Below are 25065 nucleotides of genomic sequence, written 5' to 3'. Positions count from 1 at the left end.
CGCACCTGTCAGTATGTCCTGCACAGTGCACCCAGTAACGGAGCCCCGCAGTGGAAGCGTCCTGAGCCCCATATAGTTATCCCTGCCGAAGAGTGAGAGAGGGAGCTGTCAGTTACCTCCGACAGCATCCCTGCACATAGTGCCGCAGCGCTACCCTGCTGTGTAGACTACTTCTTCTACTAAAAAGAGAGACCTCCAATACCCTCCAGTATCCACTGCAGCTACAAGGATACTGTAAGTACCTGCACCATACACCTGTACCATACACCTGTGTATACCTGCCTGTATTTACCTGCTACATCTCTACCTGACTGCTATATACTGCATACCTGCAAGTTAACCATTTCAGTACTACTGTTAACTCTGTGTTCACTCAAATAAACCGCAATCCTGGTTAAGCTTCCAAAACGTGTGTTGTCTAACAACACCACAAGCACCGCTATATACTCTGCCAACAGTTATTATAGATGCAAGTGTATAAGCCCTGGCTAATAATGTGGTGGGAGATAACAAGTTATCACAGGGTGGGGGGTGCAGGAAATAATGTCACATTCATTACATATGTAGGGCTTGATTCGGAGTTGGAGCGAACTGGCCACAGATGGGTGCTAATGGGAGGATCTGTCCATCTGTATATTTACGGTCCCATAGCCCACTGCTTTCCCATTCACAGCAGCAGCTGTCAACGTTAGTACCTGCACAGACGCCCAGTATCTGCACATGACTGTGGAGCTCGGAAGCTGACTTCCATACCCACCACATTCCCTTGATAAATAAGCGGTATCTGATTGGTTGCTACACTGATATAAACCTGCAATTTAGACACTTTAGAGCAGTGGTTCTCAACCTCATTCCTCAGAACCACCCACAGTGCATGTTTTCCATGTCACAGAATCACAGGTGAAATAATTAGCTCCACCTGTGGATCATTTAACATGTGTCAGTGAGTAATGAGTGCACCTGTGCACATGCTGGGTGACCTAGAAAACGTAAACTGTGTGGGGTCCTGAGGACCGAGGTTGAGAACCACTGCTTAGAGCCTAGACTAAATTAATGTATTTAATAGCTTGATTTAAAGGAATTATGCAAAAATGTAATTAAAGCATACAAGCAAAACTTAATATATCATTATGTTTTTATAGCTGTGTTTAGAGTGGCACATACTTTCAGATGTGTGCAACATTAAAAACGATAGAAACATATGTCTGTCTTGGAAATACAGCCATTATCATCATCAATTTATAAAATTGCAGTTAACCTATACAGCACTCCAAGATACTACTTCTAAAAGGTACACTGTATGTATGGAGGCACTTCTATGGGCTGTAGTTGACTTGTGCCTCTATGTTCCTAATGTTCTGAATGATCTTACCAAGCACAAGAGGAGTATCAAGTATTTTTAAGAAGCTTGTTTTAGGAGCTGCTACATCTTCCTGTATCAGTGTATGAGCCATACAATAATCTGTTTTTAGGGAACCCTGCTCCTACCATTATTAATTTCTCAGTTTGCACTTTCCTACTCTACTCGATTCCCATTCCTTTTCCATTATACTTCCTCTGCCACAAGAAGCCTTGCCTACAGTTGCACGGATTCAGTATGAAATCCCGGTAGTCGGGATCCCGGCGTTCAAAATCCCGACGCCGGAATCCCGACCGCTGAAATCCTGACAAGGGGGGGACGTGGATCGCCCCCCCCCTCGCTGCGCTCGCCACGCAGCGGGCCTGGTGACTCGCTACGCTCGGCACACTAATTTATTCTGAACGCCGGGATCCCGACCGTCGGGATTTTAACTGCATCCCAGTTGCACAAGTGGATTGTATACTGTCCTTCGTGGAATTACGACAGATGGCTAACCTTGACACTCTAGCTGTTGTTGAAATACACTTCCCAGCATGCCCTGCATCAGTTTCAGCATGGCCAAATAGTAAAACTGTAGCAGGGCATGCTGGGATGCTGGCGTGTCAAGGTTAGCCATCACTGAATTAGGGCATTATCTCCTTGAATAATTTACTCCGCGGTGAGGATTGTGATGATGTGCAGAAGACAATAATGGTGTTTTGACCACAATATTCAAATGAGCATTACACTATGACAAGGAATTATTAAGTTATACTACTTATTTTCCATCTTTAAATTTATTTACTGAAATTGTCCAACTTTGACAATATATGTCATTTATGCAAAATGTTAACAAGGTCCACGTTAAACCTCACAACCATCATTCCTCTGCAGTCCTTGGCCTTCTGACAATACTTTGTATTAATACAAGCGAAATATTCCTGGCACTTTTCATAGTGTGATGGAATAGGAGATTAACTCTGAATGTAAATTCAGTCCTGCAAATTAAGACGTATATCCCCAAAACTCAGGTAATGTAAGAACGGATAACAGAAGGAATCCTGAGACAACATAAGTGTTATGTTGCTGATGCATTGTGGGAAAGTTCTAGTAGCAAAAGCTTTTCAAGTCTTCTCCTCCATTTCAAGTGCGGCATCTAGTGGTCAGGAGGTTCTGTAGAACTTTGTTTCTTTTTGTAAATATTAACAACAGTGACCACAAATAATCTTTAATCACACATATTACGACACACTGCTTGCTACCCATCTGCAGAATAAAATTAGTGTCAACCAGACCATGGAGGTAACTAGCCATAGCCAGTCAACATTTTCACATGAACAGAAACAGAAGCTGCTAGAGATCTTTACAAAGCCAGCTATATATAACATTATCCGAACTTTACTATATTTGGTTAAACTTGATCCACAAACAGAACGCTGGGATCGGCACTGTGATAAGTCACACATTCAATCAGCTCTTCATCGGTGACTCTAAACAGCTGCCAGACCCTTTCAGTACCATTCCTTAACCAATATCATCTAAAGTATGACAGTTTCGTATTGGACAATGACTGGTAAACATTATCCTTTTTTCTTTTACACACCAATATAACTTACACATCACATTGAGCCAATATAATTCCTATTCCAAACGGAAATACAAACTGTACAGTAGTTGAACATCTGTTCATCTTCTTTGATACAAATCAACAGTTAAAACAGTTGTAATTCTAGGCACAAGTCAGTAGTACTAGAAACATCTGAGGCTTACGTGTAGCTGACACCAATTGGCTACCACAATAGTATAACTATTTGTTTCTGCAACTTGGTTACGACTACTATTTTGTCTAAGTGAACCCTGTTTTATTTACATTTTCCACAAAGCTATTGCCTACTTTCATCTTCTGTAAAATAAAAAAAGGTCATCATAGTACAAAGCTACGTAGGGTTTTCTTAGACTGTTTGAGGGAGTAGTAAGCCACGATTACAGACAATCATGTTATTTACATTGTTGATTGATAGCACCAGATTCACTCTCATACACGCCATGGTTTGAGTTGTGTTCCTAGTACTACTTCTTTACAGCAAGAAGGATAATGTCAGCACAGAAGTATGTGCTAGGGCATCTGGTGAAACATAGATCCACAGCTATGAGCATCTAGGCATCCTGTACACTCCAATGCATCATCACCATATCTAAGCCGGGGTCCGCTCTTTAGGCCAACAATACTTATAAAACTCAATTGTTCCTGGACAACTGTCCCTGACATCCTCCCACCATGGTCCTACTGATAATTGTAGTAAGAAGACAGCACTGAATAAAGTGCTATGTTGCTGATTCACATTTGCCAACTGTAAGTTTCAAAGCACCCTGCAGATGCAGATTTTTCAAAGCTTTAAATTCCAGCGGCATTGCGTGTGGTCCCGCTTGTGAGGTGTAGCCGTACTTTAGGCTGTCGTAGTAGTGATATTTCACAGGGTTCTGGTAGAGATCTCGGGAGAAAGGCCAGAAACCATACAGGTAGATTTTGTTACAAAAACGAGTAGCCAAGGTGTACATTAAGATTCCAGTTGTAGGTCTCTTTATGTGAACTTTATTGGTCAGCCAATACCTAGAAAAGACAAAGAAAACACATTATTTAAAACTTACAGTAAATTCTCTATTAAAACCTTAGTGCCTGTAATGGGTACATGCTAACTCCAAGCGAAAAGACTGTGAGTAAGTTGCTTGTATTAATGTAATCATGAATGTTGGAATGAACAATGTCTAAAACAGGGGTGGGGAACCTCAGGCCCGGATGCCGTATGTGGCCCCCGTAGCCGGTCTGAGTGGCCCACCCAACCACTTGGCGGCTTTGCCGGGAGTCAAGTACAGGGGAATGCTCACAAGAGGTCGGTAGTTCTCGCGAGATTCCTCTTAATCAACAGCAGCTGTCAGTTCTATTCAGCGGCAGCCACCGGTGAGTGGAGCGGCTGCAGCAGGACAATTTGTAAGATACATTTTTACATATGGCAACCGAAGGATTTTTTCCCCATACAAATGGCCCTTGGCACAAAAAAGGTTCCCCACCCCTGGTCTAAAATATACAACAGGAGGGGGGGGGGGTATATATGATGCTGGATCCATTAAAGCAAAGTAACGGAAACATTTTTGTAAGACAACCGCTTGAAGCTCCACCTTGATTATTTCCTTAAAGGAAAAATTAAACCAAATCCACAGTTACACAAGCCACAATTGACCTGCCTAAAGACATCCACAAAAAGAGGTTATTTTGATATGTGAGATAGCTGGGACCCTGCATCTATAGTAGGGCTGAAACTAGGATTTTCCTCACCTGGAACAAGGCAGTAATTTGTATTGGATGTATTTGAGTGCCAAGTAAATTTGTCAAAATACTGTAGGTGTGAAAATCGCCAAGCAAACATTTTTATTCAACATAATGACCTGTAATGTTTACCTTATATAAGAAATATAATCTTTTTTACACAACATTTTAGATTATATTTTGTCTTTTTTTAATGCTTAACCAAGGTAATACATTGTTGTGCATACATCTGGCCCCCATGCTTTATACCCGGGTTCCATCTTGTATGGTCTGCTAGTGTTCTGTCACACTTTGTTATATACCCTGGAGTTTAATAAAATCCATTTTTATTGGAAACGCCTATATATTTTATTTTTGTACCACCCATCTGGGAAGAGGAGGACTGTTTAAAGATACAACTACATGTGTGTCATTTGCTTATTTGACGTAAGCATACAGTACTGTATATGTGAGCCTACTGTCATCTTTATCTGTATGTTTTTGGTGCCCTGCTTATCCTCATGTAGGCAGTTGTAAAACCTGGAGTGGATCACATCTATTTCTAATAAATTGCCCCTCACCAAGGGTGTTAAAGACGTACCTACAGTGTGATAGTACTACATTGTGTTTTTAATAATTCTTTTTCATGTCATATTAACTGGGATTTGTTGAGGACTTCCCGTACAAAATATACTGGAGACCATTAAAGATCTTCAATTAATTTTATTGATTGGACTTCACACCTATAGCACCAGTATGCCAGTATGACTGTTTTTGTTTTTTTGTTCTGTTATGCTTATGTAGGTAGCGACCTTCCTACGGTCTTTAGGCTGCTTATAGGCACAGTGCCAAATAAATACTCCTTTCTTTTCATACCCCATATGGTGCTTTGTATGTCCATTCTATGCCCCCACATGGTGCACTGTAAGTCTGTCCCTCTGTCTGTCTTCCCAAATATGTCCCCCTGCCACCCATGCCCTTCCCCATCAGTTGTCTGTCCATTTATGCCCCCCCACACCCCTGTTCTGTGCTGTAATAAGAAGTGTCTCTCCAGCTTGCCTCCATCACTCTCTATCTCTCCCTCTCTCCTTGACACTCTTTAACCCCCCCAGCCCCATTCTCTTCCTGACACACTCTCTATGTCTCTCTCTCTGACACTATCTCTCCCTCCCTAACAAACTCCCTCTGACACTGTATTTCTCTCTCTCTCCTCTCTCCCTCCCATTACCTGGTATCTTTCTTGCTCCCCTCTCTCTCTCTCTCCCTTGAAACTGTCGCTCTCCCTCTCGGTCACTGACACACTCTCTCTCTCCCTGACACTGTCTCCATCTCCGCCTTACTCTCCTTAATACTGCCTCTCTATCTCCATCTCTCTCTCTCTCTCTACCCAACACTGTCTCTCACCCCCCCTGAAATGGTCTCTCTCTACCTCTCCCTCCCTCTGTCACTTTCTCAATCTCTCTTTCCCTGACACTCTCTCTCTCCCTGATACTCTTTCTCTTTCTTTTTCATTCTCTCTCTCCCCCTTTCTCTCCCTGACAGACTCGAACTCTCTTTTGCTCCCCTCTTTCTTTCTCCATCAATCTCTCTCTCTCCCTTGCACCCTACCTCTATCTCTTTTACCCCCCTTCTCACGCTCTACTCTCTTTCTCTCATTTCCTCTTTTTCCACACTCTCTCTCTCCCTGACCATCCATATGTCCCTATTCTTCTCTTTTTCACCACTGAATATGCATATGTCCACCCATGAGGAGGCGGTGTAACCAAAGAAAAACAGGAAATATGGTCAGCTTATCGAGAATGCCCCCACACTGCACTGATATTAGGAGGTTGAGGTTAAGATTTTTGGTGTTAGCTCACCAACTGGATAATCAAAATAGCATGTTTGCTTGCAATATTTTTCTAGTTTATTGTTAAAATGACTGAAACAATCATACACTCCAATGGCCTCACTAGCTTGGAGTGCCACTGAAGACTGCTGACCCCAGAAATGCTGGTCATGCCCCCATTGTGATAAAAACAGGGCTCCCTTAGACCACACCCCATTTAATTATGCCCCACCCCCTTTTTCAGACACCCTCATCTCTGGCAGGACTGATGGGGGTGTGTCTGTGCACATCAGGTGTCACAGCACCTCTGATACACACTATACACAAAAAATGGGCAAGCACCCAATTATTGGCAAAGGAATACAATTATTGTACAATATACTTTGTACCTAGCTGTACACCAACACAAGATAATGTTAGTTACAGTTCCACTGATCGTCTCTGAGCTTGTTAAAATGCTGTCCTCAAAGAAGGTTTTGGGATGTCTGCTGCATGGTATATTGCTTGCAAAAAAAGGATTAGGCAGTAGTTTCTACATGTTTTAAGGACATAATTAGTTTGAGATATACGGTAGATCCCCAAAATGGGCAACATTTATTTTCTAATCTGCATTTTCCCGAATCACCTGAATTATCAGGATTCCTATAACTCTATCTTATTTAAAGCTTAACAGGCAATTTAGTTTACTGTACATTTCTGCTCTGTTGTTAATTTTGAAACTCAACATTTTGAAAAATGATTCCGTGTCATGGTGCATTAACCCTTTCAGTGCCAACATCTCTGTGAGAGATGCGCAAAATATCCACCCAACAAAAAATGCCAGCGTCACTCTCATTTGTTATATAAATGCAAATGAAAAATGTTATGTAAGAAAAGATTATATTTCCTATATAAGGTAAACATTAAAGGCCATTATAATGATAACAAATGTTTGCTGGGCAATTTTCACACCTATATTAACAAATGTCCTTGGTACTGAAAGAGTTAAACAACTTTATAGAAAATACAGGAATGTTAATCTTTTGTTCCCTCTACATTTTCTTGCATTATCAAACAGCAAAGTGTTTCTTACAAACAGACACAGAAAACCATCAGTAAAATGTAGTGATTTCTGTCAAAGTGTGACATACAGCAAAAACATGGCAGATATGTATTTCAGCTGGATACTTTGTAAACAAAACACTACAGTATATAAAGCTAGAACATTGGACTAAAATGATTGTCTGTTATTTAAATGACATCTAATGACACATCATTGTTCTATGGAATGTGACATGTGACAAGAAGTACATAAATGAAAGGGACAGAAAGAGCAGCTTGTAAGTGTTGCCTTTTGTATATTCAAGAACAAAAAATATTAAATTCAACTGCAAAGTGTCCCAGAAATCTCCCAGAGTGATACAGGCATAATACAAAGTTAAAACCAATATAAAGCAGCCTCTAAATGAAACTTTTTTGGTACTTGTGGATTATCACGGCTCCCATCGCATGCCATATATAGTGGCATGCGATGGCATGCGATGGGATGCGATTTTTGCCGTTTTTAGCGTTTTTGACAAAATCGCATGCGATCGCATGCGATTTTTAACAGAAAAGCATCCAAATGTATTGAAATTAGTATGAAACATGTTCAATGGCCCCCAAATGGCATTTTTGAGGCTGTACCACCCCCACTATCAACGCAAACCTGAAGCGTGGCGAGCGCAGCGGACGCGGACACCTGTGAAGCCCGCGAGGGGACGCGTATACCTGTGAAGGTATCCGCGTGCGCTTGCCACGCTTCGGGCTCGGTGGCTCGCTGCACTCGCCACACTTTCTATTCTCAACTCCACGCCGACGTGGATAGTGGGGGTATGAAAAGATCGTAGGACGCGTACCGCTGCGCTCGCCATGCTTCGGGTTTGTGTTGATAGTGGGGGTGGTACAGCCTCAAAAATGCCATTTGGGGGCCATTGAACATGTTTCATACTAATTTCAATACATTTGGATGCTTTTCTGTTAAAAATCGCATGCAAACGCATGCGATCAAATCGCATGCGATGCGATTTTTTCATGTAGGATGCCCATCGTGGGAGCTGTGATACTCCACAAGTACCCTTTTTTTTTGCAGTAAAATGTCTCAAAATGGCGGATTTCAGTGGTTTCTCACAATATTTTATAAATGCAGTATTTAGCAAAAGGGTACTGCAGCAAAAATATTACTTTTTTTTTACCCAATAGATGGCATTATATACAACTTTGACACAACACACCATAAAGTACCATAAAACCTGGATTAGCCCAGCCAGTTCTAAGTGTTTCCTACTCACTGGGCTTAACCAGCTGGCCAATCCCAAGTTCATCTCTCACAGAGACACCTTCATAACCAGTCACATTCTCTCCAGATCTCTAGTAGATAATGTGCAAGTCCAACATAATGCCCCCAAGCTTTCTGCATCTAACACCAACTGCTATACCACCGGCAGATGCCGAACCCAAGTAACAAGCATTCCACGACATAACAAAGCTTCTTCTGTTTCCCATACTTCATAGTAAGTTACTTTTTTTTTACTCCTCTCTGGTAGAAGCACAGAGAAGATGTGCAATCTGTGCTTCTACCAGACCTATCTCCCTATTTCAGACAAATGTTACAAATTGCAGGTCTACGAAGAGGAGGCATCACTAGGATGTGCGTAGGATGCGGGGAATCTGCCTGCTTTTCAGGGGTGTGAGGAACTTCCCAAAAAAAATTGCTGGCAACTCCTGGGAAATAGGCAAGTACAGTATGCCTTACTTCTGCTCCCTACAACGACAGCTCTGGATCACTTAACCCTTGAGAGAGGTAACCCCATGAGTATGCTCTCTCCAAAATTATACCAGCTGGTATTGTCTCATTTAAAACAAAAAAAGGCATGAGCTATAACTGAACATTTAAATACATTGAAATTAAGGTTGGACAAGCATTTATTGAATAAAAACATACAGGGGTACAACGGATAAACATAATTTAGTTTTAATCAAAGTAAAAAATTCAAACAGGGTCTTAACATCTAGGCAATGAACGTAAGTCTTTCAACCTAAAATACTATGGGGTAGATTTATTTAGCTCCGTGAAGTGATAAAGTGTCTGGTTTTTATCACCGGCCAATCAGCTCCCACCTGTCATTTTTCAAACCAAGCCTGTAACTTCACAGTAAGGAGATGATTGGCCGGTGATAAAAACCAGACACTTTATCACTTCACCTAGCTTAATAAATCTGCCAATATGTTACTATAGGTTGAGTATCCCTTATCCAAATTATTCTGAAAACCATACATTCCAGAAAGTGATTTTTTTTAATTTTATTTTGCTAAAAGCACTTCTAGGACATGATATGTAACTGACACTAAATATGTGCAAAAAAATAATTGCTTGCCATTTAAATTTAGTACCTGAAATAGTACACAAACTTTGATCATGTTTTGAAACCATGTTTTATGCACAAATAAAATATATTTGTGTGTATTTCGTGTGTTTGATGTGTTTGTACAAAATAAATGAAAGATACCTCAAGATAAATCATTGAAATATAAAAATATTCTGAAATACGGAATAATCCGTTATCCAAAATTCTTCTGGTCCCGAGCATTTTGGATAAGAGATACTCAACTGCAATTAAAGGGAAAGAAATAATGGTACTTATGTATTATCTGGGCTCCCATGTTAAATGCACCCCATTTTTTCATACCCCTACTATCCAACTACGCATGAGGTGATTTTATATAGTGTGGCGAGCGCAGAGAGCCACCGTGCCCGAAGCGTGGGGAGCGGACGCGGTCTCATAAGAAAAACGGGAGCCCAGATATTACATAAGTACCGAAATAATTAACACAAAGTTTAAGCCCAGAAATCTGAATCCACCTGAATTTTGTGGCCCCCAAACTCAAACAAAACCCGGTACAGATATCCGAAAGAAATCCTATCCTAACCAAATCTCAGTTTGGATCTCCACACAGTTCAGAATTCAGAATTTTAATTATAATTTTGGAATGAAAATTATATGATTTTATCTGTTTTCACCAAAGTATTATCAATGTTTATCGTTATATTTTTTTTAGCAGTTTTGAACCAAACCAAAAAAAAACGAAACAGAGTTTTTGCTAAAACAAAAACACAATGATGGATTTCAACCAAAACCAAAAGGGGTCCACAGATATCTCTAATATACATATTCAAAAAAAGCATTTATTAGGGTAATTGCCTTGGTGCATTCCCAATTAACCAATCAGAAGCAGTCCACTAGTTCAGCCAACCGTCATCATCATTATATTTTCACATTTATTCTTGATGCATATGCGTACTGGAATACATTTGTACACAATTGCATAAAAACAACTTTATTCTACTCAGCCTACTGTACATTAGACTGCCTCTTCCACCGGACCCACTTCTCCATACTGATGTGCCATAATCATGCAAATCTGGATAGGCGGAAAGGCTATCTGCTGACCTCGTTCAAAGGCAAAAGTTTGCACTAAAACATCATTAACCAATATATATGTGCACTTGACAGATGAAAGCTAATTGCTGATTATGTAATATGGTTTAGTTGCAGATCTGCACCTTAGAGCAACATTATTAAATTACTTTGACTGACCTTTGTCTAATTTAATTTAATTTTAATTTAATTATGTTTAAACAAGATGCACTTTTGACACTTTGACATTTCATGTATTCTCCTGCAAAACAGTGACGTGTAAATTAAGATATCAATACGAGACAGTCAAATACAGACAGTAGCTTGCGGATAAGAACATGGTAACAGTTACATCTTCACTTTAATGGATTACATATTTTGAAGAAAATATTTTAGAAGATATAAGCAGAGATGTACATAAGGGTGCTTTGAGTATCCCTTATCCAAAATGCTCGGGACCAGTAGAATTTTTGATAATAGATTATTCTGTATTTCAGAATATTTTTATATTTCAATGATGTATCTTGAGGTATCTTGCATTAATGTTGTACAAACACATCAAACACATGAAATACACACAAATATAATTTTTTGTGCATAACACAAGGTTTCAAAACCTGAAACAAAGTTTGTATACTATCTCAAGCTCTGAATGCCAAGCAATCATTTTCTTGCACATATTTAGTGCCAGTTACAAATCATGTCCTCAGTAGTGCCAATAACAGATGTCCCCAGTAGTGCTTTTAGCAATATATATTTTTTTTTACTTTCTGAAATGTATGTTTTTTTTCGGAATTATGTGGATGATGGATATTTGGATAAGGGATACTCAATTTGTATAATATTGAATTATTATTACGGTACTTGTGTATTATCACGACGCCGGTGGGCGCTGATCGCATTGTATGCAAATTGCATGCGTTTTGATATAGCACATCCCCACTATCCACGTCAGCCCAAAGCATGGCGAGCGTTGTGAGTCCCGCTAGGGGAAGCGGTATGCGTCCTCCCAATCTGTTCATACCCCCACTTTCCACGTCGGCGTGGAGTTGATTTTATAAAGTGTGGCGAGTGCAGCGAGCCACTGAGCCCGAAGTGTGGCGAGCGGACACGCAAAATGAGCCCGAAGTGTGGTGAGTGCAGCGAGCCCCACGAGGGGACGCGGATTACTTGATGTGTATTCCATGTCCCCACATGGGGCATGCTGCGCTCGCCACGCTTTGGGCTCATTTTCTTTAGGTGAGCACCAGCACTGTTTTGTATGTGTGTGTGTGTGTGTTTGTGTGTTTGTGTACTTGCAGCTTTTTCCACAGGAAAAAAAGTACTAATTACCTGGGCCCATGCTTGTTAGCCCTTTAGTTACCAAAGCAGACGCAACCTGCAACCAGACAAAAAACACTATAACTAGTCATTTTCTGTGATTGGGGAAACACATAGTTTTGCGGCTTATTGTGGATTCTATGTATTTTTGTGCGAAAACAGATAATTATTTGCATGGAAAAAATGTCTATAATTGGTTACACATAAGCCAAAAAACAGAGGCACGTCCTCCGACCTGCAATTTCTGCATATGAGTCACCCCACCGTATCTTTCCCCCAATCTGGAGAAGTTCCAATTGTGGGAGCCCCATAAGACCTCATATTCTATTGCACAAAATACTAATCATCCTGCAACTGCACATAGTCATACAATGAGCAATATCTAGCGCATCACAATGCCCAGCAACCATGACGAAACTAGACAATACATATTAACAGTGTTATCCTGTAATTCTACCTGGTTAATACTGTAAATCTCACCCAGTTAAGACAGCTGCCGTGTGGACTAAACTCCAATTCTCAGCTACCACCATAGTGTCTAACAATAATCTCCTCCTTTGGCAGCTACTGTATTTTTAAAGTCACTGAATTATATTTATCAAGGCAGCTAAGGGGTTTATTTTTCTCACTGGTCACATATGATTTAGATTTCTTATTATTCTTAATTTTTATAAAATCTTCTTAAATAGAAAAATGAAATGTTAAAGTAATGAAACCACTTAGTGCTCTAAAATGAAGCTATTTGGTGATCTGTTGTATAAATCTCTAGTTCTCTTACCCTTCAGTCTGTCTTTAGCGGAACACTTACATTAATTACTGTTTTTGAATTGCAAGTGGGAGTTGTATTGTATTATATATTTTTTTCAGTACACATCATCATAATAATGGAAATATAAAGACTGAAGCTTCAGCTTGATTGGGTTCGCATAAAGACTGTATTGTGTTACCACATTATAATTGTATTTTCATATTCCATGTTTGAACATATTTATGACCACGGGAGACATTTCATTGTGAGTTGGAATAATAGAAATTGCCTGTAATATATAGCTGTGTCTTGACTACTAGCAGGGCCATAGAAAGCTTCCCTGGGCCCCGTAATGAAAGAGGGCATGGACCAGCCATTGAGGTGTAGCCCATTTAAAATAAATAACTATAGAAATGACTTTTTATGAACTGTGAAAAGATGCCAACCAGCATAGGGGACTACCTGTGCTCCTCAGCCAGAGTCAGGTCCAGGAAGGGGGTGCAATCATAAGTGATCTGCCAGTGATAATATGGAATGTGGGAGGGTTTACGAGGCCCCTGCCTGGCACACAAAAACAAATGATAAGCATTGGGGTATAATAATGTAATAATCAATGTTTGGGTGGCGGGGGTGGTGTCGACCTGCTGAAAGCCTGCTTCAAATCGAGGGAGGGGGAATAATCTAAAAGTATTTAAAAATACTTAAATGTCAAGCAAGCTGAGGGGCGTGAAACATACCCTTGTTCCGGGCACCTAGGTACACCGCTGGGTATCCCAGCCTCCAAAATGCCAACTATAGAACCGAGAACAATGGCGTAACTATGCCTCCGCAGCCCCCGCCGTGGCGGGGAGGCGCAGAGTAACTATGGGTGCCGGGGGTGCTGCGGTGCTATAGTTACCCGCTGCGCTGCTGCCCGGCCGCATCTGCAGTCACTGTCCCGTCACTCGCTCCTGGCGCCGGCTCCTGCTGATAATGAAAACTGACACTTAGAAAATGGCTGCCCCTGTATTGCAGACAGTTTTGGCAGCCATTTTCTAAGAGTCACTTTTCATTATCAGCCGGCGCCGGGAGACTGGACGGGACAGTGACCGCAGATGCGGCTCTGTCAGGTATGGGCATGGGGAGGGGCGGCGAGGGGAGGGAGAGAGAGAGGGGATGGGGGCGCCGAAAAAGTTTGGCGGAGGGGCGCAAAATATATAGTTACGCCACTGACCGAGAAGTGGCGCTTTACTATGCAGGGACCACAAATGATTGCATAAAAACATATTTATTAATGTAATAAAATACAATACAAGGCCTCCCGGGGAAATAACCCTGATTAATATATATATTTAGTAAACATCACAATAAATAAAAATATGCATATAAATTGCTGCTGTTCCGCATAGAACTGAATATATTGTGTCCAAATACTACCAGATAATGCTAAAGAGTAGGTACCTGTTGTATATATGTGGTTACAGTCCTCTGTATTCCATTATCTCCCAATGGCAAAAGGGAAATTGTGAACTACAATGTATAGACCACTGATCAGTATAGCAGCTCAGATACGTTGCAATAGCAGAACAGTACATTGCACAATAATAGATTCTGGGTTGCTAGTGTATCTCACTGGACAATCCTCTCGAATGCCAATATGAGGACCCAGGTTGTTGTTCAGCACGGTTTTCTGAGTAGTGGTGCCACAAACCAGTCGCAATGCAGCACCATACGCCAGTGGGTGGTCGAAGGAACTGACCTATGATTAAAAACTGCACACAGGGAGCTGCACACAGGGAGGGTGTGTTCATGTACCCCAAACTCATTTCATAATCGAGACTTAAGTGTGATTGGCTGGTAAGGGTGTATATACAGTGCAAGTTGTCCCTCTGTAGCACATGTAATTTGCAATCTGTGTTGTTATTCTGTGCCGTAGTACACAGAGGCACGCACCGCTGAAGGAAATTACCTTTAACCAGCTCTATTCGGTATGGGTAACAAAGAAATTCAATAGTATAATATCCAAAGGAAAAGCAGTGATAACAAGGGTCTTGGATCAAACAACGCCTGTATCCTTAACCAGTTTCTCCGCACACAGGGCGGCTTTCCCAAAAGGCAGGAATAGCCGCTGTTGAGCTGCTTAAAGACCATTGGGAGATAATGAAATACAGAGGACTGTATCCACGTACTGTATATACATACTATATATATATATTCCGGCCACAACGGATAGGTGCGTCTGGTGCGTCCTGGATGTCTGAAGGTGTCTGTTTGTAAGTATAAATATGTGCATTTATATTGTATATATTGCTGTAGGTTGGAGCTGAAGAAGGGGCTCATACCCCAACAGAGGCGTAGCGAGGGCGGTGCCGATGGAGCACCAGCTCCTGGCGCTGGAAGCTATCGTGGCGCCGGAGCTGTGCTAGCACCGCCAGCTCGCCCGCTCCCCTGCACTTTCTCTCTGCCACGCAGAGGAATCTGGTGAGTCGGGGGACCGGGTCGCCGGGTCTTGGAGCCTGCGGTCTGCAGCTGTGTGGGAGGCCGGAGAGGTGGCTGGAACCGGAGCTGCGGCAGAGATCACAAATGCCGTGGCTACTCAGCCACCGCCGAAACTGCTGGAGCTGTGCTGGGGTGTCAGGGGACCAGAGCGGTGGACTCTGGAGCCATCTGGGAGGTCAAGGTGGCAGCTGGAACCGCCTGATGATTAACTCTTATGAGCATTACCATAGCAGGGCAGGTCATTAATGCGCATACCACATGTATTTAATGATTTATAATTTTCTGACTGTTAATATAGCAGCATGAATCTCTAAAGACAACATTCCTCAAAAATACAAATTCAATCTATAGTTTTCTCTTTTGGGTTAACATCTTCATAGAGACCTTCAATCCAGTTGCAAGTATATAACAATAAATTGCTAAAATAGTGAAACCGTTTCTCAGTATCAAGTTTCAATACAATTTTCACACATATTTAAGTTATAGAGAGGGCACAGACTAGTGCAGCACTAAGCCTGGAGCACCTTCTGCTGCCTCCCATCTTGTACAAGTGGGTGGGGTGGGCATTACGGTGTGTGGTATAATGTTAGCTGCGTCCCCTTTTCACCATGCAAGAGCCCCGCCTACTACAAATATGGGGGGGGGGGGCGCGAAATATGCCCTTGCTCCGGGCACCGTGGCACCTAGCTACACCGCTGTACCCCGAAATGTTCTCCTTCATAATATAAGGAATTTGGTACTCACCGATAATTCCCTTTCTCCTAGGCAGCAGGGGACACTGCAGTCTACGTATGGGATAGAGTTGGTGTACTGGAGGAGTCGGCACTTTAAGAAAACTTTAGATGTGGCTGGCTCCTCCCCCCTCTATCCCCACCCAGACCTCAGTCTTAGAAAAACTGTGTCCAAGAGAGGAAGATGACTGGGCAAGAACCCGACAGGAGGAGGACATGCTCAACTGATAGAGAAAAAAGGGATTAGTACCAAGCACACATAAAATATGTTTTTAAAACCAAACAAATAGAGACAGGAGAAGTCCCCAACTATGCATACAACAGGCTACATGTAACGAGTCAGGAATAACATAACCAGGTAAGTTACTAACATATGGCAGGAAGACTAGAGCTGGGAGGGCGTGCAGTGTCCCCTGCTGCCTAGGAGAAAGGGAATTATCGGTGAGTACCAAATTCCTTATTTCTCCCACGGCCAGCAGGGGACACTGCAGTCATCACGTATGGGATCAATACCAAAGCACTACTCCCGGGTGGGAGAGCACTTGGATTCCTGCAACACTGCTCGTCCAAAAGAAGCCTCAGACCTTGCAAAGGTATCGAACTTATAAAAACGAGCAAACGTATTTGTCCCCGACCAAGTAGCCGCCCGGCACACTTGTGAAAGAGAAACACCTCTAGCCAGAGCCCAGGAAGTGCTGACTGACCGGGTAGAGTGAGCTGAAATTCCAGCTGGGGCCTGTTTTTCAGCCTGCCTATAAGCCTCCTTGATGGTAAGGCAAATCCAGTGGGCCAACGTTAGTTTAGACGCCGGCCAACCTCTTTTTCCAGCCCCATAGAGTACGAAAAGATTGTCTGTTTTTCGTAAGGCAGCCGTTTTTTTCAAATAAAGTTGTAAAGCTTGCACTGCATCTAGTGAGCTTGAATCTCCGGAGAGTACTGGAATGACGATAGGCTGATTCACATGAAAAGCCGAGACAACTTTCGGCAAGAATTCCCTGTTGGTCCTTAATTCAGCTCTGTCTTTATGAAGAATCAGGAAAGGGGGCCGGCAGGACAGTGCCCCTAATTCCGAGACTCTTCTTGCAGAGGCTAATGCCATCAGCATGACTGTTTTCCACGTGATGTATTTCAGATCAACTAAGTCCAGGGGTTCAAACAGATCTGATTTTAAAAAGTTCAGGACCAGCGATAACTCCCAAGGTTCTGTAGGAGACACAAAAGGAGGTTGAAGTCTCAGAACGCCCTTGAGGAAGGTTTGGACCTCAGGTATAAGGGCTAACCTACGATGGAAAAAGATTGAAAGGGCAGAGACCTGCACCTTTAGGGATCCCAACCTGAGTCCAGAGTCCAATCCCACTGTAGGAACTGTAACAGTCTGGACAACTAAAAAACCGCCTTAGGGAACTTCTTGGATTCGCACCAACGGATGTATGCTCGCCATATTTGGTGGTAGTGGGCCGATGTGACCCCTTTCCTAGCCCTGAGCATAGTCGGAATGACTGTTGACGGTATTCCTCTTCTTTTTAGCAAATCGGTCTCAACAGCCAGGCCGTTAAATGAAGATGATTTAAGTTTGGGTAAGCGAATGGTCCTTGCTGGAGCAGGTCCTGTCGCATGGGGAGACGCCAAGGAACGTCTGCCAACAGTAGCTTGAGGTGGGAGTACCACGACCTCCTTGGCCAATCTGGCGCTATTACGATGACTGACGTGGCTTCCCTCTTTATTTTCTTGAGTACCCTTGGGAGAAGGGGAAAGGGAGGGAAAATGTAAACTAGTTTGTACGGCCACGGAATGGACAAGGTATCCACCGCCACTGCTGCTGGATCCAGGGACCTGGCACAATAAAGGGGTAGCTGATGGTTCAGCCTGGAGGCCATCAGATCTATCTGCGGTGTTCCCCACCGACTGAATCCAGAGGTTTTTCTCCAGATTACCAGAGTCCACTCCCCTGGGTGGAAATCCTGGTGACTGAGATAATCTGCCTGCCAGTTTTCCACCCCTGGAATAAAAACTGCTGAGAAATCCATGGTGTGTGCCTCCGCCCATTCTAGAATAGGTCGCACTTCCCGCATGGCTGCACGGCTCTTTGTGCCCCCCTGCCGGTTGATGTAAGCCACTGCTGTCATGTTGTCGGACTGAATTCTGATGTGACGACCTCTGAGAAGGTCGAGGCACTGTAACAGAGTTAGCCTGATAGCTCACAACTCCAGAATGTTGATGGGAAGGTTTGACTCTTGTAGAGACCACCGCCCCTGGAACCTGTGATTCAGGGCCACCGCTCTCCAGCCTCTGAGGCTGGCATCGGTTGTGACCATGGTCCACGTACAAGGTCTGAAGCTGCAGCCCTGCTGCAGATTTGGAGTATGGAGCCACCATTGAAGGGAAGCGCGGGCAGTCCGAGACAGGGTGATCCTTTTGTGGATCTGGAGATGTGATCCCGACCACTGGGCCAAGAGTTTTTCCTGGAACGTCTGGGAATGAAACCGTCCGTATGGGAGAGCCTCGAATGAGGCCACCATCAGCCCCAACAGGCGGGTGCAAAGGTGAGCAGATACTCTGCGGGGAAGTAGAACCTGACGCACCCTCTTCTGCAAAGTCTGGATTTTGTCCATCGGAAGGTATATTCTTTCTTCAACTGTGTCTAGGATAAGACCTAGAAATTGAAGTCTCTGGGATGGAATCAAGTGTGATTTTTTGAAATTCACTATCCATCCGTTTTGAACCAGAAACTGGCAGGTCAGGAAAGCGTCCGCTATCAGCTTTTTTTGAGAAGGAGATTTTAAGAGGAGGTCGTCTAAGTATGGTATGATGTTATACCCTGTAGACGGAGAGCTGTGATCATGCAAGCTAGCACCTTGGTAAATACCCGAGGGGCAGAGGAGAGGCCAAAAGGGAGACCTCTGAACTGATAATGGTTGTCCCGTATGGCAAACCTGAGGAATCTTTGGTGAGGTTCCCAAATGGGGATATGTAAATATGCGTCTTTAATATCTAAGGAAAGGAGGAATTCTCCTTTTTCCAAAGACGCCACCACCGATCGTATAGATTCCATTTTGAACTTGTGGTAGAACACAAATTAGTTTAGTTGTTTTAGGTTTAAGATCGGACGTACAGTGCCGTCTGGCTTTGGCTCTACGAAAACGCTGGAATAGTAACCGGTGCCCCTTTGTTGAGCCGGTACCGGGACAATTACTTTGGATTGTAGGGGAGACTGAATGGAGCCGCACAGTCTGAAAGAGTAGCAGCCTGGCGCCCACCTCGGGATCCCCCAGGTGAGCTGGGAGACCGTCATGCCACTGCTTTCTCAGTGGCCTTTGGGTCTCTGTGTGTTGTGGCAACCGAGGGTTGTGGTGCTCTGGCGCCGTGACCTCTGTGTCCTCTGTAAGAGGAAAACCCTCCTCTAGATTGCCCTCTAAAACCCGCGTGACCTCGAAAGGACCGAAAGGTAGGGGCCACAAAAGGCCTTTTTGGGGCCGGAGCAGAGGAAGGGAAAAAAGCCGACTTTCCCCCTGTAGCCTGGGAGATAAGCTTATCCAGGTCCGGTCCAAAGAGCATATCACCGCCATAACGGAGGCCTTCCACTGCCTTTTTAATCTCTGGTTCAGCCTGCCAGGATCGCAGCCAAACCGACCTTCTGGCCACCACTGCCGAGGCCGAGGCCTTTGCACCTAAAATAGAGACATCAGAAGCAGCCTCACCCACATAAGAAGAGGCATCTCTGATGCACTCTGCCAGAGGAAGCAATTCCGCTCGGGGGGTGTTCTGTTCTAAACCCGTGATAAGGTCAGTGGCCCACTTTTCCATAGCTCTGGCCACCCAAGCGGACGCCAGAGCTGGACGTAACATAACGCCCACAGTGGTATAAATATTCTTGAGAGAACTGTCTAGACGCCTGTCCTGTGACTATTTTAATGATACAGCTGCCGGAATAGGGAGTGTGGTTTTTTTGGATAGACGGGATAGGAAACATCTGGAGTGGGAGGGGTCTCCCACTTTTCCCTAGATACTTCTGAAAAAGGGTAAAGAATTTTGAACCTCCTAGACATTTGAAACTTTTTGTCAGGAGATTTCCAAACCTTTAACAGAGGATCGTCTAGTTCCTCAGACTCTGGGAAAGTTAAGGTCTGCTTTTGAACTCGTCCAAAGATAGACACCTGAGGAGGTACCGGAGTGTCAGTAATATGAAGGGTCTCACGGACTTCTCTGATGAGACCCTCAACACCCTGAGTTTCCTCATCTGCAGGGTCATCCCCAGCAGGATCCTGAATAAGGTCCGGGGGAAACTCACCCTCCTCTGGAGGTATATAATCGTCTGTGTCGTCAGTAATCAACATAGAGGACACAGCCTTTCTTTTAACTGTTACCGGAGAAGCAGGTCTAACCTGAGAACATGCAGCTACAGACTGCTTTAGTGAGTCCACAGACTGTATAAGCGATGACGCCCATTGGGGTTCAGTTGTAGCAAGCTGGGACAGCTGGGTATGAAACACCTCCCTGTCTTTTCTAGATGCCGCCATCTCCGCAGTAAAACTGGAGAGGAGGGCCTGTAAAACATCCCCCGGGATTGGGGGCGGTTAGAGGTACTGGGGACCTAGCTGTAGAAGGTGCCTGAACCTTTGCATAACAGGGCTCACATAGGGAAACACCCTTAATGTGCTGAGTGTACTGATCCCTGCAATTCTTGCAGGTGTACACTTTTTGAGCAGCTTTTGAGGAGGTAGCCCTTCCTGCCATACTGTAATATTCAATATGCAGCAAATATATCAGAAAATATATACCCCCAATGAAGTGTACCACACACACACACACACACACACACACACACACACACTCACCCAGGCACTCCCCAGCCACGCTAGAGGGAAGCCTGAGGTCTAAGCTTCGACAGGGAGAGAGAGGAGCCAACCCCCTCCCAATGTGTGCTAGTAGCACTGAAATGCCCCGCTGACTCACAGTATCTTCCTGAGGTCCCAAGGGAAAGAAACGCTGAGCTCCAGACAGGGGCCCTTATTCTGATCTGTGCGGATATTCCCGCATTCTTACGGAGCGGTCCGCACGCCACGGTGTTTTGCCGCATGCGGCCATCGTCCGTAGAAACGCCCACGTGTCCTCCGCATTCGGACGGACTCACTCTTTAAGAACAGGGCGTGTTTACGGACGACATACAAACCATGCGTGTGCGGGAGAAACACTCCGATTCGGCACGGTATTACAGAGTATTACAGAGTATGCTCGGAAATACCGCATCCGAACGGGAGCCAAGCGGTGCTACCGCACGTAAGCGGAGGATTTACGCCAAACAACCCACTATGAAGTATCTTCTGCAAGACATCACATGACCCACTTATTCAATTACCTATCCTCATAAAAAACTGCTTATTTGGAATTGGAATCAATTAGATTCCAATATATCCTTACAAGCATGCCTAACACATGCATAGCACACATTAACCCTTACAGCAATTGAAGTGCAATGGTTTCAATTAAAGCACTGACAAGCGTCCTATTAGTGAGTAATGAGTAAAGGAGTAGATTGTTATTGGGTTCAGGTGTTAATGGTTGTAGTCATTAGGCGTACGTTCGCCTACCGCATGAACGAGTGGTGTCCGCAAAGCAATAGTACACTTGTGGACACCGCACATTTCAGCCCTTTTTGCTCGCGTGCATTCGGAGTGGTTTCCGAATGTACGCCCCCCAACATAAGTGTACTCCCCCGTGTCCGCCCATGTTTCCGCCCCGTTTTGCCCACTTTGAAACTACGCCCATGTGTCATTCCGCATGACGCCCATAATACGCCCCTATTTCCCGACTGATTGCGGTGACCAGTTTTGGACGGGCTTTGTCCGAACTGGTACCGAGTCAAGGCGTGGCACATGCGCGTAGCGTTCTCCACGCATGCGCAGACGCCGTAAAGACGCGATCCGTAAGAACGCGGTAAAGTCCGCATCAATCAGAATAAGGGCCAGGATCCGGTGCACCGGGTCTGCAGGCTCTGCTAGGACACGGAGAGAGGTCTCGTGCTGCACTCCGGACAATGGCTGCCCTCAGGAGACGCTGACTGAAGCTCCGCCTCCCGCACAGAAGCGTCTTCCTGCGCCGATCCTGGGGCGGGAAGATTTGAAGCTGTAGCCTCGTCAGCGCTGCTAGCAGTGTATGCTGATGCCTGATGTACTCTCCGTCTGCCCCCGTTCTCAATCAGCCTGGAGTGCGGGGGAATTGTTGTTATTGCCACGGACCCGGATCGCAAACTGCGTGCAGCTGCGGCGGGTCCCCGGAGTGAAAACTCCGGTGGCGTGGGTATCAGAGGAAACACTGCGTGCAGTGTCGACTGAACCCCTCCAGGCTTCCCACGGCGCAGACAGACCCCCTCCGATCTGTCTGTTCTTCAATAACAATAATAATAATAAAAATTTAAAAAGAGAAAAGAATAAAACTTTAAAAAAAAACCTAATCTCCCTTAGGAGACCCTTGCCCAGGAGACCGACTCCTCCGGGCACTTTTTCTAAGACTGAGGTCTCGGTGGGGATATAGGGGGTAAGAGCCAGCCACATCTAAAGTTTTCTTTAAGTGCCGACTCCTCCAGTACACTAACTCTATCCCATACGTGATGACTGCAGTGTCCCCTGCTGGCCGTGGGAGAAATATGAACTACCGTGATTGAACGTCTCTTGAGTGCCATTATTTCCCTGCTGGGGATTGGCGTTGTATGTATGATTTCTGGCACCGTGAGCAAGTTGCTATATCATTGAAGAGTGCCGGCAGTTTTGGAAGTATATATATATATATATATATATATATATATATATATATATATATATATACACATATATATACACGCCAGATTTGATGAGCAATCTCAATTGTATGAATCCAGATTCCGTGACAAAGGGTACCCTGAGAAGTTGGTAGAGGACTGTAAAATCAGAGCTAGGGATACTGACCGACGTGAACTTATGAAATATAAGGATAAAAAAAACATGGACGGAAGAAACTTTGTGCCTTTTATCACTAAATTTAATACTGACGGTAATTCCATTAAAAAGATTTTGGATAAACACTGGGGGTTTTGAAATTAGACCCCTTACTTAGGGATATTTTACCTAGCAGACCCCAAGTAGTTTTTAAGAAGGCATGTGCCTTGGAATCAAGATTGGCCCCCAGTAAACTTAAGGATACTCCATCGGATAATTGGCTTACATCTATGAAAGGATTTTTCCCCTGTAACAGATGCAAAGTGTGTAAATTCGCTAGTAAAGAACGTACACAGATGTCTAACAAAGTTAATAGTAACTCATTTAAAATTAAGAGTAAAATGTCTTGCATGTCCAGTGATGTAGTGTATCTTCTGGAATGCAAGTGCGGCAAAGGGTATGTTGGCAGGGCCGTTTCTAGAGGCGGACAAGCCGTGCAGCAGCCCGGGGCGCCACACGGCTTGTCCGCCTCTGTGTAACAGCCTGGGCGCCCTGTGTGGCACCCCAGTCTGAGCAGCGTCCTCTTGGCAGGGACAGGGTTAATACCCATGCCATTTGAGGGCGTGAGGAAGCGTCCCCAGGCTGAGTGACAGCCCTGGAGGACGTATGGCAGCAGGGAGGAAGTAAGGGGAGGTCAGAGGCCGACTCCCGAGAGGTGCAGACTGGGGCACGCGTGATCCGTGACGCGTGAGGAGCACAGTGAAGCAGCGTGGTGAGGAGAAGGAGCGTGGAGCACGTCCAGGGCGGAGCCTGACAACCGCCGAGTAACACAGCTGACGCTGTCATCGGACGACAGCGCAACTATAGAAGCCGCCGGCGGGGGGCCTGGAGTGACCGTCCGGCGCAGAAGACAGGCAGCCTAGGGCTACAAGGAGCCGGCGGTGAGGGAGCAGCGCGAGACACAGCGGGAGTGGAGCAGCGCCCGCACTAGTGCCCCCCCCCCCTCCAGAAGAGGGACACAACAGCCAGCTGGGTGGACACCAGGGGACCCTATCGTGACGGGCAGGAGCCCGCAACTTGATCCAGACGCCAGGTATCTCCTGTATTTGCCACCCCAGATACACTCCCTGCCACTGACGAAATGGACCCTACCTGGCACCCCACAGCACCCCAGGTACCGGTGGGGCTATACTTTTCCCCAGCACCCAGTGTGCTCCCCACATGTGCCCATCCCCCTGCTGTGTTAGCAGCCCATCTGGATCCTAACCTCCTGATCAGGAAAAGTGGGCGCCCAGCCTAAGTAGGTGCAGCGACACATATCTGTGGGGGCATATATCTGTGGCACTGTGGGGGCATAAGTGTGGCACTGTGGGGGCATAAGTGTGGCACTGTGGGGCCATGTGTGGCGCTGTGGGGGCATATCTGGCACTGTGGGGGCATATATCTGTGGCACTGTGGGGGCATATATCTGTGGCACTGTGGGGGCATATATCTGTGGCACTGTGGGGGCATAAGTGTGGCACTGTGGGGGCATATCTGGCACTGTGGGGCCATGTGTGGTGCTGTGGGGGCATATCTGGAACTGTGGGGGCATATATCTGTGGCACTGTGGGGGCATATTTGGCACTGTGGGGGCATATATCTGTGGCACTGTGGGGGCATATATGTGGCACTGTGGGGGCATATATTTGTGGCACTGTGGGGGCAAATCTGGCACTGTGGGGGCATATTATTAAACGGCATCAGTTGTGCGTCAGCGGCACGTGGGGCATAATGTGTAATGGGCATTACGGTGTGGGGAATATTGTGTAATTGCCATCACAGTGTGGGGTCTAATGGGCATCACGGTGTGCGACATAATGTGTAATTGTCATCACGGTGTGCGGCGTAATATGTAATTTTCATCACGGTGTGCGGCGTAATGTGTAATTGTCATCACGGATAAATAGTGTATAATGATTTAAGTAGCC

At 44.8% G+C, this 25065-nt stretch overlaps 1 protein-coding gene across 1 annotated transcript in view; it reads right to left on the bottom strand.

Moving 5' to 3' along the window:
- Window positions 1-2117: 2117 nt before the first annotated feature.
- The window catches only part of ST8SIA2 (ST8 alpha-N-acetyl-neuraminide alpha-2,8-sialyltransferase 2), a 230055-nt gene continuing 207107 nt past the window's right edge, over window positions 2118-25065 (bottom strand). Inside the window, exon 6 of the mRNA XM_083184235.1 lies at window positions 2118-3950. Coding sequence (XP_083040361.1) covers window positions 3665-3950 — 286 coding nt within the window. The 3' untranslated portion in view covers window positions 2118-3664. The remainder of the gene's footprint in view (window positions 3951-25065) is intronic.

The sequence above is a fragment of the Crinia signifera genome, chromosome 4 (genome assembly GCF_055691185.1).
Source record: "Crinia signifera chromosome 4, ASM5569118v1, whole genome shotgun sequence".
In the NCBI taxonomy this organism is placed as follows: domain Eukaryota; kingdom Metazoa; phylum Chordata; class Amphibia; order Anura; family Myobatrachidae; genus Crinia; species Crinia signifera.
The sequence above is the reverse complement of the archived record's forward strand: the minus strand, read 5'-3'. Positions and strand labels throughout refer to the sequence as shown.